This window comes from Carassius carassius, chromosome 28 (genome assembly GCF_963082965.1).
Source record: "Carassius carassius chromosome 28, fCarCar2.1, whole genome shotgun sequence".
Taxonomy (NCBI): domain Eukaryota; kingdom Metazoa; phylum Chordata; class Actinopteri; order Cypriniformes; family Cyprinidae; genus Carassius; species Carassius carassius.
The window spans coordinates 5,368,540-5,383,510 of record NC_081782.1 but is presented as its reverse complement, the minus strand read 5'-3'; the positions used below and the strand labels follow the sequence as shown (position 1 = coordinate 5,383,510).

At 37.2% G+C, this 14,971-nt stretch overlaps 1 protein-coding gene across 1 annotated transcript; it reads left to right on the top strand.

Moving 5' to 3' along the window:
* Positions 1 to 5,051: 5,051 nt before the first annotated feature.
* On the top strand, positions 5,052 to 11,302 carry LOC132107766 (sialoadhesin-like). The gene is made up of 9 exons (XM_059513962.1): positions 5,052 to 5,306; positions 5,923 to 5,957; positions 6,198 to 6,581; positions 6,665 to 6,952; positions 7,040 to 7,330; positions 7,419 to 7,712; positions 7,886 to 7,997; positions 10,680 to 10,742; positions 10,860 to 11,302. Exons 2-9 carry the CDS (start codon positions 5,927 to 5,929, stop codon positions 10,927 to 10,929), a joined length of 1,533 nt encoding a protein of 510 aa, XP_059369945.1. The 5' UTR covers positions 5,052 to 5,306; positions 5,923 to 5,926; the 3' UTR covers positions 10,930 to 11,302.
* The last annotated feature ends 3,669 nt before the right edge of the window (positions 11,303 to 14,971 follow it).

The following is a 14,971-nucleotide window of genomic DNA, read 5'->3' as shown; positions in this document are numbered from 1 at the left end:
ATTTTCTCAACAGATGGAGCATCTGGAGCCAATTTTTCAAAATAATTAATATTTACCTTTTTGTATTCATTTTTGTAGACACCAATCACCCAGAACCAATGTAAATCTGCAGACAGAATACTGGTCGGTATTTGATTTTTTTTTTTTTTTTTTAATCCATAAGAATTTTAGGTTTCTATACATTTATCTCATAAAACACATATGACTAATAATTGACATTAACAACATTTACAGGTGAATATTGATTCAGTTATTGATGAGGTACATTTATTTAACTTTATTTATTTAACCTTTCCTGACACTTTGAGAGGAAAACATTTGACAAATGTTTTACAGTTGTCTTTGCACCCTGAACAGAGAAAGTATTTAAATGTTAAAAACAATCCTCACACATTTTTGCTTCTATGCTCCACTCATTAATGAAACTCTCTTCACAGAACAAACAACATTTGTACACTGTCAGGAAACAAGCCTTTCTCCAAAACTTGTATGCCGTCATAAAAGAGGTACATTGAACCACATCTGTGTTTCTTAAAGGGGTCATGAATCATTATTTTCTTCTACATTTTACAATTTTCTCTGAAAGCTGCTTACAATATTAGCAAGATTTTTACATTATAAAGTAGAAGTAATAGGCTATTTTCTGTCCTATGTCTATCTTGTATTTATCATGCATGAACCGGTGGGCAGGGCTAAAGAGGCAATGATGAAATAGACATCGGTCTTCTGCAGCTTGGTTTCAATGAAAGCTATTTCTGCACTAATGAGGAACCTTGGAGTTCTGAAACTTAAAGGATGTTAATGAGGAACCTTTGAGTTCTGAAACTTAAAGGATGTTTTTAAAGCACAATGACTGCTCATATGAATTGGTTTCTCAATCCATTACCCCTTTAAGGCCTAAAATCATTACATAGCATGTTACACAGCAAAATAATGCTTATGCAATTTCTGAGGAAAACAATACTTATTCCATTTCTGAACTGAGTGTCATAATGAAAGTTATGTTCAACAGTTGCCATGATAAATGCAGATATTTGTTTTTTTATTATTATTCTTTTTCACCATGCACACCAGTCAGCCAAAATCCTCAGTGAGTATATTATTTAATTTTACCATTATTAAACTGAAAATGATTTATTTGATTTCAAAAGCTGCCTTGTAATATGTTATTAACTGACCTCTGTGTCTTTTTTATATTACATGTAGGGTTGTGATTATGAGGCTGTTCACCCCAACATGGATCTCACCATGTATGGAAATGTCTGGTGATAATGAACAACACAACGTTTACCAGTGTTTTTTTTTATGCTCAAAATTATATTCATCAGATTGTACATTTCTCTCTTTTTGAGTCTATAGCTTGCATTGACTGATTTTATATGTTGTGTCTGCTCTGTTCTGCTTTTTATCAACACTTTCCAGCATGTTTGTGTGTAAACTATAAATACATATAAAAGTAGAATCAATTCTAGCACTGATTTATTTGCATTTTAATTATCAATATATTTTACAGTGAGTTAGTAAAATATTAAATAACAAAGCATTGTATTGTAAATTTGCATGTATAATTGTTTTACTAATTTTGTTTCTGATTTAACATATTGCAATTAAACAACACAATGCACTAAACTTAGCAAACCAAGAGCAAAAAGCAGACAGGCTGCTGAGAACCTGTGTGCAGCTTATAAATTACCCTAAGTAGCACAGGTATATTTGTAGCAATAACAATTGTATAATAACCCATTGTATGGGTCAAAATGAGACAATGAGAGATCCTGACATGTGGTCAGTAAAAATCTCAGGATGACTTTCGAAAAGAGTAGAGGTGTGACCTCGGCATCCTTGGTAAATTTGCCCATTGGCATCTGACCATCCTGTCCTCCTAACAATCCCCATATCTATTGATTGGCTTCATCACTCTGTCTCCTCTCCACCAATAAGCTGGTGTGTGGTGGCGTTCTGGTGCAATATGGCTACCGTGGCATCATCCAGATGGATACTGCACACTGGTGGTGGATGAGGAGATACCCCCTGACCAGGGGCGGACCTACTGCGGTGGCATAAAATGAAGTCTTGCCACCCCAGTTGGCAGCAACGAATTAAAATTTACGGCCAATTAGATATGGAAGCATATGGGTAGCAATATTCAATTTGGAATGTAATATGCAAAATGACAATGCAATATGTAAAATGGCAATGCATTTCTGTATTTACATTTACATTTTCCAATACATTTGTGCAACGTTTGGTGCAAAATGAAAATGAAAATTAAATTACATTATTTTCATTTTCCATTTCATACACCAGTTTTAATATGTAAAATGAATACTAATTTTAACGCTTTATAAGTTGCAAAATTAAAATTAAAATGTATTACAGAAATGATTAGATATGTATAACATGTTCAAGCAAAAACTGTGGCAAATTTATCATTTAAATGCTATTTTTCTTAAATGCATTAACTCTCACAGTCAAGACACTAACGATTGCATTTTCATTCAATGTCCCGCAATGAATGTAGCAAAATTCAATGTGCACATTGAAAATGCATTCCGAGCCGATCACGTGTCCGCCCCCTCTTGCTATGTCAATCACTGCGTGAACAAGGCGGGGCTTGCAGAAGGTCTGAGACTCAAATCTCAAGAAGAGGATTCAAGTGAGAGAACATGGACAAGACAGTTGGCCCGTGTACGTTTTTATCATTTCGGTTTATGGCTTCAATATTTCATTCGCACTTGTAGGCGGAGCTGACCAGCTGCTTTCATCTGATTGGTCGAATCGCTCCACCTTCAGCTTGGTCTTTTCATTCTTTCATGCAGAATAAGAGTCAGTGCGAGTGAAGCACTGTAATGTCTGAAACTACACTCACTGTTAATTAGCATAATATTTAGCGTTCTAGCGTTCAAATTAGTATTCATTTTACATATTAAAACTGGTGTATGAAATGGCAAATGAAAATAATGTAATTTTTCATTTTCATTTTGCACCAAACGTTGCACAAATGTATTGGAAAATGTAAATGTAAATACAGAAATGCATTGTCATTTTACATATTGCATTGTCATTTTGCATATTACATTCCAAATTGAATATTGCTACCCATATGCCTCCATAATTAGAAAATTTACGAGCGCGAATCTCCAATGTCCGACTGCAGTAAATGCAGCCAGCACGAGAGGACGCCAGAGCGGCAAGAGACTGATTTGTCCAAGTAGGAAAACTTTGGGAACCAGGAGTCGCAAGGAGACACAGGAGGAAAGAGGTACATATGGGTTATCTATCGATCAGGAAATGAAGCTATAATGAAAGCACAGTTGTAATATTGACTTTGAGATGATAAATATCAGGTTACGTTATTTCGCTAACTAATGTTACAGTGGTGCAGTCGACGCTACGTTACCCACTTTTAAAATGCGTTAGGATCCGTAACAACATCGTTTTGTGTCAGAACTTTCACACTTTCGTTCATAAATTCACCCCGTCTGTGTTTGAATCGGGGGATTCAGTCACGAATGGAACTTGCTGTATAAAGCAGAACGTCACTCGATAACACTTAATCTTTCATAATGCTCTCAGTTACATGTCGATGCATACTGTATGCATTAGTGAGTGTGGTGGTGCTTATGGGGTATGGTCACTTATTTCTTATATGAACGGTTTCAAATGCAAGACATTGATTCCATGAGATTAAGTTTGTAAGTGTCAGCCTGTACCCTTTTGTGGTGTGTACATACTATTTATCATCAAACTGTGATAACTGTGACTAAATTCAGTATATAGACGTCTGCAATATGTTATTGCCACCCCATCAATATTTTTCTAGTTCCACCCCTGCCCCTGACACTGTAAAGCGCTTTGAGTGCCTAGAAAAGAGCTATATAAATGTAAGGAATTATTATTATTATTATTGTTATTATTATTTATTATTGCACCCTCAGATTCCAGGCTTTCGTATAGTTGTTTCTCATCCAAATATTGTCCTATCCTAACAAGCCATACATCAATGGAAAGCTTATTTATACAGCTTTCAGGTGATGTATATTTTTTTAGTCCCAGGGTCACATATGACAACAAGTGAGTAACGGGAACAGAGAAACCAGAAATGGAGCCTTGCAAAGCAGGGGAATACAAACAAGAAGTCCATGAAAACTAAACCAAAACTGATCACAGTCACAAATTATGGTGTTATATTCAGGAAATACAGTGCCCTCCCCTAATATTGGCACCCTTGGTAAATATGGGCAAATACACCTGTATTGGTTATCCTTTTCAAAAATTCCTTTCTTGTACTATACCCATCTGGTAGCTTTGTTTTTAAAAAAGCTTTTCTTCTTCTTCTTCTGACCATAGAAGTTGGTGCCATTTGAAGTTCCAGCCATGTCTGTCAACTGAAAATGCTGGAGCTTTTCAGCAAGGATCATTTTTATTGAATCTCTCCAGAACAACATGTGGTGATGTAGGGGCTGTTTGATAGTTTTTTCGCTTTCTGACCCCGAGACTCTACTAATCTTTGCAATTCTTCAGCCACTCAAACGCTTCTCCTCACCATGCATTAGGACGATATTGACACACGTCCTCTTCCAGGCAGATTTGGAACATATTTATTTAATTGGAACCTCTTAATTATTGCCCTGATGGTGGAAATGGGGATTTTCAATGCTTTAGCTATTTTTTACAGCCACTTTCTATTTTGTGAAGCTTAACAATCTTGTTCTTGCACATCAAAAATTTATTATTGAAATATGATTATGATTAATTATGATTTATGAGAAACATGATTAAGGGAATTTGGCCTTTGTGTTCCTCATATTTATAATCATGTAGAACAGGACATCATGGTTGGGCAATGTCATGCCCATAGTCACCCTGGTGTATATGAATTGGAATATATGGGTGCCAATAATTGTGGCCAACATGCATTGGAGAAAACATTAATTTCATCATGAGATTTCTCCCTACTTTCAGTTGTTTTTCTTCAATGAATGGTTAATTTTTTTTTTTTTTACATTTTTAGATCCCAAATATTAATGATGCAGATTTATTTTCACTTTACTCATCTTTACCAAGGGTGCCAATATTAGTGGAGAGCACTGTATATTTGACTGTGATATTTGTGCACTGTTGTGACAAAATCTGACACTTTCCTTGAACAAGACCAAAGAGATATATTTTGATCTTGCTGGGCATTGGTCTGATGGCCAGATGAGTTTCCCTTTCTTTCTTTCACTTCTGTTATTTTACATTTTCCCTTCTTGGTAATAGGTTCTTTTGTTAGTCCTCTACTACTGAAAACTACTACTGGAAAGGTAAGAATGAACATTTTAAGTATGTTAAGAAGAAGATGACAGGGTCTACTGTGTTTTAAATTATGAGTGTACTTCTGGTTTAGAGAGCTTCCATTCAAAATAACTGAAACAAATCATTTCAAATAATATACTGAGCAACAAATAATAATTATCTGTCAGTTTGACTGAATGAGCTGTGCTCCAGGTTTTATCCACATCTAAAATAATACAACGCTTGATATTTTAATGTGACTTTATCACAGGATTATGAAATATTTAGCCATGTTCTGTTCTGTTAATATGAAAAAGACAACAGACACTGCACATCTGCAAATCCTCTCATCTTTGTCTGTGTTTAATGTATTTATGAAAAAAAATTCTAAATACATTTATCTTGCAAATATAAGTTGTTGACTGCTTACATGTCAAAAGAAGTTACTCCCTTAATTTGCACAAAGTGTCAGGAAAATGTGGGTAGCACTTTATTTTACAGTCCTGTTCCCCATGTACATACTATGTACTTATTATAGTAATTACAATAACTATGTAATAACTAGGTACTAACCTAGTAATGTAATGCTGTAAATTTTAACCATATTAAATTTTAACTTTGGTTTTTGTTTATGTATTCACACAGGAACATGAACACATCACTTTTTTTACTTTTTCAAGGTACGTGTGACTATTTTCCATTTTTATCATATAATAACAGCTAGCCATACATATTTACACTATATGTTTATAGAAGCCATATAAAGCTAATTCTGCTGTCACACAATGTAAATTACTAAGTTTAGTGTACTATGGTGTCCTATACTAACAGAAAACAACAGAAAACAGGCAAATGAAATGCTTAAAATGAAAGCATAAATGAAAAAGCAGACATTAATGACTCAAACTATTATCCCACAGTTGTTCTGCTCTATGATGCTTTTGGTTGGGAAGTGAGGATGCCAAAACTAATACACGGTCTCAGAGGATCCTGTCTGGTCATACCATGTTCTTTCTACTACACATCATACCCACCTGTAAACCCACTTAGAGTTGTGTGGTATCAGTACGTCTCTAGAGGTTATCCTTTAGTTTACGATCCATGGAATCCCAATGATGTTATTTGGAAGTTCAGATGGAAAACTGATTTATATGGTGACCCATCAAGTTGGGATTGCAGTCTGTTGATTAAAAACCTGGAACAGTCCCATCACGGAGCGAAATTATACACATGGATTGACCCTGAAAATGTTGGAAAGAGAACCTATGCATTTTATGATGTCACTTCTACAATTCAAGTTGATGGTACATAAATACTCTGTTTTTTCTAAATTTGCTTGATTTCCTATATAATTGCCTATTTTTTTACATTTCTCTGCTTTTTGTAGCAAGTCCTCAGCAGCCCAGCCTCAGTATTTCTGGAGGTAAAAGGACTGGAGACACCAACACAGTAGTATGTTCAACTTTCCACACATGTCCATACAGCAAACCAAACATCACTCTGAACGGTATAGAAGGATCTGATCAAACCAGTCATGATTCTTTTAAAGACGGCCTGTGGAAAACCACTCTGACACGCACAGGTGTCGTAAAGAAAGAGCGCTTTACTATTCAGTGTTCAGTAACACATTATGGTGGAATAATTGTGACAGCAACTAAGGACAAAATTGCAGAATGTAAGTAAACACAAATATGAATGGATATGTGTGCTATTAGCTGTAAGTTTACTTTAAATGTCACAGTGGAACCTATTTTAATTACAGGTGTTCATCAAAAAATAACAATTGAGCCTGAACTGGCAGATGTTACAGTTGGCGTCGCAAAGATCTTCACTTGTAGCGTCTACCATTCCTGCCAGAAAGAGCCAACCATCACATGGAACTATAAGAACATGCTGATTACAAAGTGGAGCAAAACACATTCAGATTTAAATCGGGTCACCTACTCTCACATAACCTTTCTGGGTGCAAAAGAAGACCATGGGAAGGAATTGATTTGCACCGCAAATTTTTCTGGAGGAAAAATTACAACCTCTGTTGTTTTACGTGTACAATGTGAGTAAACACAAATATAAATTGATTTGTGTACTGTCAATTTTAATGTCAGAGTTGGACCTATTACAAGATTTAATTTCAATTTCAGGTGTCCATCATAACATATCGATTGAACCTGAACTGGCAGATGTCACCGAGAGCATCCCAAAGAACTTCACTTGTAGCGTCTACCATTCCTGCCAGAATGAGAATCCAAACATCACATGGAACTATGAGAACATGCAGGTCACAGAGTGGAACAAATCACTTTCTGCTTTAGATCAGATCAGCTATTCTAGCATAACCTTTCTGGGTGCAAAAGAAGACCATGGCAAGAAATTGACTTGCACTGCAAATTTTTCTGGAAGAGAAATTACGGCATCTGTTGTCGTAAATGTGCAATGTGAGTGATTTACAGTATTAGCATATTGTCTCATCATTGTTTTCTTTATTGGTGTATTTATTTTTTTTTTTCTGTAGCTCATATTGCTACACCTGTTAGATCAGTCATGATATCATAAGTTGTGTGCTAATAACAATGATTATTCCTTATATCTCCATTCCATCATGAGGCAGACCCATTGCTCATTGGACTGAAGACTATTGGTCTTTACATCTTAACACCGTCACTTGTGTTCCTTCTGGCTTGTATACTTGCTGGAGTCATCGTATACAAAAAGAGACAAAGGTAGCTCTTTATGTTTTCTTTTTGTTTCTTTGGGCCAGGCATTCCTAAAGGTTTTTATTTATTTATTTATTATTATTATTATTAATATATATATATGCTAAACTCCTCAGAGGTGAAATATTTACCCTGTGTTATCTTAAGTTTATATTTCAATAATTTAACAACACATTCATGATGCTCTAATGGTGGTTATTGGTCACATGACACACGTAAACAAATGTATTGGATCTTTTTCAATTGGTGTTCTATTTTGATAATTTTTCTACTTTAAAATTATTAAACATAAATTATAAGGCTGCATGACTAAGCCAAAAATGATTTTGCTTTAATATATATTATTCTGCGCTTTTCTGCAACAGTATTTAATCTCATATGTAAATATTTTATAGTGCTGCTGTTGAAATGTTGAAAAAAAGAAAATTAATATCTTTGAGTTTACTTTGTACATATTATAGACTTTAAAGTGGATTCAGAAACCCAATAAAATTGAAAATAATAATAATAGCCATGATAATAGTCAGGTCAATCGATATGGATTTTTTTGTTTGCCATTAGAATAGGGTGGGCGAAATAATGTTGATATACTGTAGGCCTATAAGATGTCACGCTATGTTACGAACTCTTATGGCCTAAGGTCAAAAGAGGTAACATTGAGGTCATGATAGTTTTTCGGTGTGATTGGGGTGACAAGAGACAACACGTAACGAACTAATGGTGAAAGAAAAATGATTTATTATACATTAAATGAAAATAAGTATACAAAAATGTGTAATAGTAATAATGGTGAATATAAGGAAGGCGAAATAATTAGTATTTACAACTCAAAAAGATCTCAGAAAAATAAATAACCCAAGAGAAAAAGGGGACAATTAGTGAAGCCAAAGAAATGAAAAGAACAAAACAAAACTCATTCTAACTTGTAAGTAAACCTCTTACCTGACTAATAAAATAAAGAAAAGAAAAGACGTCAAATCTTCAGCGTCAGAAAACGCCCTAACTTACTTACCCTAGCTAACAAACAAAACATACAGAAGTTGGCATTCACTTTCTTACCTGGGGTGTATATACATCAAGTCACCTAGGTGTTGTTTTATGTAAGTCACGTGACATTTTACCTGTCCACTTTACTCTGGGTCTTTTACTCAATACCATCAAAAAGTCCGAAATCAAACATAAAGTAAAACAAATGTCAAAACGATGTTCAAAACAAGATGGCAACGAAAACAAAAGGGTTACTGAAAGCAAGCGTACAAAGCAACAACAAAAACAGAGTGGCATCAAAACAAGTTCCTCCTCGCGTTCTTTTCAGCGTCCTTTTAACTGCTGGCAGGAACTTGATTGGCTGCAGGTGGGAAACTTGATTGGCTGCAGGTGGGAAACTTGATTGGCTGTGGGAGAGGTGATGTCACGCCAGTGATAGAAACTGACAGGTCTCAAAGCCAATCACCAGGCCAGAGGGGAGTGACCCTAAGAAAAGTCAGAGAGAGAGAGAGAGAGAGAGAGAGAGAGAGAAAAAACATGGCCACGCACAACCACAGGGACGTAACACGCTATTTAATTTAAAGATGACATAAATAACATATGCATAACAATTTATGTAATGAAATTGGGTGTTAACTTCATTGAATCTGTAAAATAAACATTTATACCTTAAATAAAAACATCTTGATTACGCAATGTTATTATAGTATTTTTCACAAATAAATATGATGTTAAAAACACCAATTAAAAGGAAGTACCACTGTAAACTACAGTACACAACTATTGGGCCCTATCATACACTGTCCAGCTTCACATCGTTAAATTAGCAAATGCATTTGCATTTATTTGTGCGCACATGTGCGTGCTGGTCTAAAAAATAGGTGTGTTCAGGCGCATTGCTGGCGCAATGCTATTTTAAGGAGCTGAAAATAGACTGCGTCATATACCAAACCTGGTCTAAAGTCTGGCGCAATGTTTTTTCTTTGTTATTTAAAGAGCATGTTAGTATAGGCAGGTCCACAATGTGCTTATTAAACACAGCAGCACACAAGCATGCCAAATATATAAAAATGAAAGGATTGTAATGCATAAGTGTGTGTGTATATATATATATATATAATTTCATCTCGGAGACGTGTTCTATCTTTGCGCTTGCCAAATTCCGCTGTGTAAATAGCCAAACAGTGAATATGACAAACATCACACTTTTTGTCTAAGCATGAAGTGTTGTTTGCTTTAGAGAAGTGCTAGCAAATGCTAATTAGATATTCTGAGAACAAACCAAATGTGTATTAAGTTGGCATATCACTTATATGTAGATGTTCACTGGATGATATACAAGAAGCAATGCTTATCTAGATAGATAAGATCATCTTTTTTGCATTAATTCTTTTGCTCCTTTGCTGCTTGATAAGATAATATTTAATTGTTTTATTTTCTGTACCTTATTTTAAACATTATATTTTAAAATTGGTTTTGATAACTGGTAAGACACAATGAAATGCTCTAGTGATGTTTATTACTTTTAGTCAGCATGTAGAAATCACGCAGATGGTGGAGCTGTCAGCAGTGAAAAGCATTAATTTGGAGGTCAAATCAAACAGAATCTAAAATAAACTAGTAGAATTCAAACAAAAGGTAAAGAAGAAAGTAAAACTCACAGCATCAACTTCCTTTCTTACACATGACATCTGTTCTCAGGTCAAAAGATGCAGTGTCAGGAAACAAGCCTTTCTCCAATCCTCGAATGCCGTCACCAAAGAGGTACAGAACATTTGAACCCATATATGTCTAATTTATATATTAATAAAAATAACAATATATTTTTGGTATTAAAATGGAATAACCACAACATTTTTATGTTTTCCACATGCACCCCAGTGATCCAAAATCCTGCTCTGTGAGTACATTATTTACATTGTGTTACGCTGCAGAAAACATACTTCTATGAGAAATATTAAAATAAGCTATTGACTGATGTCTGGCTCTCTGTTCTTTCTTGAAATATAAGGACAATGATTATGACAATGATTATGAAGCTGAATACGCCAACATGGGTGAACTCAACATTTATGGAAATATCTGAAGAACATCAAAATCAAAGCAAAATGGGTTCAAAACAATGTTTGTAAAAATATTAACAATGTTTGATTGTATTGATAATAACAAAACATTTGTCATGCATATCTGCATCTTTTTATAATTCCAGATGTATTCAGATTTGTTAAGCAAACAACTACTATGATTTATGTTTATGAATTATATTTTTTAGCTGATTTAAACAAAAATATTGCAAATAAAAAATCTACTACTTTTGTTCCTGACTATTAAATATGATTGAATCATTGTTATGTTCAGACAGTGACATTCCAACCTGAAAGTGAGGTTGCTTCTTAGAAATGCGTTAAGGCATTGAAACAAAATGTTGTGCATGTCGTCACCATCCTGAGAGTGCTTTGAACAGTATGCAGACAGCGCCACCTAATAGTAAAGAAATCGTAACAATTGCGCATACAGATACAGCATAAATTAAATATGGGATCTGCCATTGCTTTTTCTGTTTTTATTTCATCATGGCCATGTGTTACGTTTACATTATTATTTACTTTAGACACGTCATGATATGGGAGAGCACACACACAATTTGAACAGATCAGGCCAATATAGCACACAATTGTTTCCTCTAGTTTCACTCAGTTCATGATAAAACCTTTAAATGTCTTATAAAGCATAGTACTTTATAAATGACAACAGTGTGAAATGTATACTGGGAAAAAATATTATGATCTTATCCTACTGGAAGTTTAAGTTTAAAAACATAATCAAATACAAAGCCTGTGTCAGACTTTGTAGTCTGTATTCACTTACAGGCCTACAGATGTTTACAACCAAACACAAGTTTCACATTATTAAAACATAAAATATGCATAAAAAATAAAACATTAAGCTCTAATACATTGGGTTGTATGAGCAAATTCTTTCAAGCATTTTATTAAAAAATATATAATAATCATGAATACATTTTAAGTATTTTTTGTATTATTATTATTGTAAGTGGTGTTCTTTTTGATTTTGGTTACGATAAATTCAGTTTTGGTTTCGGATTCGATTTCCATATTGACTGGCTGAGCGCAGCAGACCCCCAAGATATCGCGAGATCTCGCTATCACTACTCAGCCATGCCTTTATTTTTTATTTTATTTTTTTTTTACTTTTTTTTTTTTTTATTGAACCACACAACAACAAGATACATACTCTAGCAGAGGAACAAAAAACAATACAAACGATTACAATAAGGGGTATATTCAGAAAAAAAGAACTGAACCCAGCCACATATACATGAAACAAACAAACAAAAAAATAATAATAAAATAAAATAACAAGGGAGCTATAAATTAACCTGTACAACAACCTATAGAAACAAAGGAGCAGTACAACACTCAAAACAGTAAAAATTCTGTTATGTCACAAAGTATTTTTTTTGGCTGACTTATCCATTTTAATTTTATGGAGAGATGAAAAAAAAAGTTTGAAATCATTGATGAAACAATTAAATGACGGCTTAGAATTTTTCCATTTACTACAGTGAATATGATATTTACACAGAAGAATCATCACATTAATTAGGTCTGATACGGACAGATCCAAATTATCCACAAAATACAGAATATCAACAGTATCAAGCAAAGGAACACCATCTATTTTTAGAGACAACCAATCTTTTATATCTTTCCAAAATTCTTTGGTAACCGGACAAAAGACAAATAAATGTTCCACAGTTTCCTCGAATTTTCCACAAAATACACAAGCGTCCACCACGAATTTAAATCGCTTTTTAAGAAATTCAGCAACTGGATAAATATTACGTATTATTTTAAAATGAGTTTCTTTAACTTTGGGAGAAACTGTCACGTTCGGGATCCAATGAGGCACGGAGATAGAACCAATTGCAGGTAAGTCATTTATTACAGGGTAATCCAAAGGGGTAAACAGTCCAGGCAGGGGTCAAAACCAAACATAATCCAAACATGAAAACAAGACAAGAAGACAAGGCAAGGGCAAGACTGATTTGACGGACAAGAATAATCATAAGACATTAAACAAGGATTCCGTAACACAGACTCAGACAGACCGGGTATAAATACACAGAAGGATAATGAGGGAACAGGAGACAGGTGGGGAACAATCAATTACTCAACAGGAGGAAGGTGACCAAATAAGGGAACAGACAGTTAATAAGGTGACAGACACCGTGGGAAAGGAGGACATCTAGTGGAAACCCAGGGACACAACCCAGACACTGTGACAGTACCCCCCCTCTACGGAGCGGCTCCCAGACGCTACACGACAGACACAAAACAGAGACCAGGAGGGAGGCGGACAGGTGGAGGCTCAGGGGGAGGGACGGAGGGCCAGAAAAGGAAAACATGGGGAACAGACACCAGAATGTAAACACAAAACAGGGAGACCAGGAGGGAGGAGGACCGGAGGAGGTTCAGGGGGAGGGACGGAGGGCCAGACTTACAGAGAGGAACAGGGACAGGGATGAACACAAAAACAAAAAGGCAAAAAAAACAACATGAAGCCCCCCAGGGCGGAGCAGAAGACCACCACATCCTTGGGGTCGAGGCCAGAGTCCTCCAGGGCGGGGCAGAAGACCACCACAACCGTGAGGTCAGGGCGGAAGCCCCCCAGGGCGGAGCAGAAGACCACCACAACCGTGTGGTCAGGACGGAAGCCCCCCAGGGCGGAGCAGAAGACCACCACAACCGTGTGGTCAGGACAGAAGCCCCCCAGGGCGGAGCAGAAGACCACCACGTCCTTGTGGACGAAGCCAGAGTCCTCCAGGGCAGAGCGGAAGACCCCCACAGCCGTGGGGTCAGGGCGGAAGGCCCCCAGGGCGGAGTAGAAGACCACCACAGCCATGTGGTCAGGACCAGAGCCCCCCAAGGCGGAGCAGACCTCCGTGCGGCTGGACCAACGGGACGACGAAACTCTGGTAATTTCCTGGTGTCCTTACTGGACTCCAGAAGATTGGTGCTGGCCTGACACTGCTCATGAAGATCATTGGTGACTTGCCTTTGTTCATGAAGATCATTGGTGACTTGCCTTTGTTCATGAAGATCAATGGTGACTTGCCTTTGTTCATGAAGATCACCGGTGACTTGACTGAGTCCTTGAAGATCACCGGTGACTTGACTGAGTCCTTGAAGATCACCGGTGACTTGACTGAGTCCTTGAAGATCACCGGTGACTTGACTCAGTCCTTGAAGATCAACGGTGACTAGCCCTGACTCTGAAAGGTCAACGGTGACTAGCCCTGACTCTGAAAGGTCAACTGTGACTAGCCCTGACTCTGGAGGATCAGCGGTGACTAGCCCTGACTCTGGAGGATCAGCGGTGACTAGCCCTGACTCTGGAGGATCAGCGGTGACTAGCCCTGACTCTGGAGGATCAGCGGTGACTAGCCCTGACTCTGGAGGATCAGCGGTGACTAGCCCTGACTCTGGAGGATCAGCGGTGACTAGCCCTGACTCTGGAGGATCAGCGGTGACTAGCCCTGACTCTGGAGAGTTCACTGGCACCTGACTCGACTCTGGAGAGTTCACTGGCACCTGACTCGACTCTGGAGAGTTCACTGGCACCTGACTCGACTCTGGAGAGTTCACTGGCACCTGACTCGACTCTGGAGGGTCAACTGGCACCTGACTCGACTCTGGAGGGTCAACTGGCACCTGACTCGACTCTGGAGGGTCAACTGGCACCTGAATCGACTCTGGAGGGTCAACTGGCACCTGAATCGACTCTGGAGGGTCAACTGGCACCTGAATAGACTCTGGAGGGTCAACTGGCACCTGAATCGACTCTGGAGGGTCAACTGGCACCTGACTCGACTCGGAGGGTCAGCTGAGACTCTCATCCTGTGCAGCGGCGCTGGGCAAGCAGCGATCTTGGGACATGACTCTGGACAGGCGGCCATCTTGTACTGTGGT

Excerpts from the sequence above, each read along its gene's own strand:
- LOC132107766 (XM_059513962.1), top strand. The coding sequence starts at position 5,927 with ATGAACACATCACTTTTTTTACTTTTTCAAG. Across the intron at positions 7,713-7,885 it reads TGTTGTCGTAAATGTGCAAT|ACCCATTGCTCATTGGACTG; the intron begins GTGAGTGATTTA and ends ATCATGAGGCAG. Across the intron at positions 10,743-10,859 it reads CGAATGCCGTCACCAAAGAG|TGATCCAAAATCCTGCTCTG; the intron begins GTACAGAACATT and ends CATGCACCCCAG.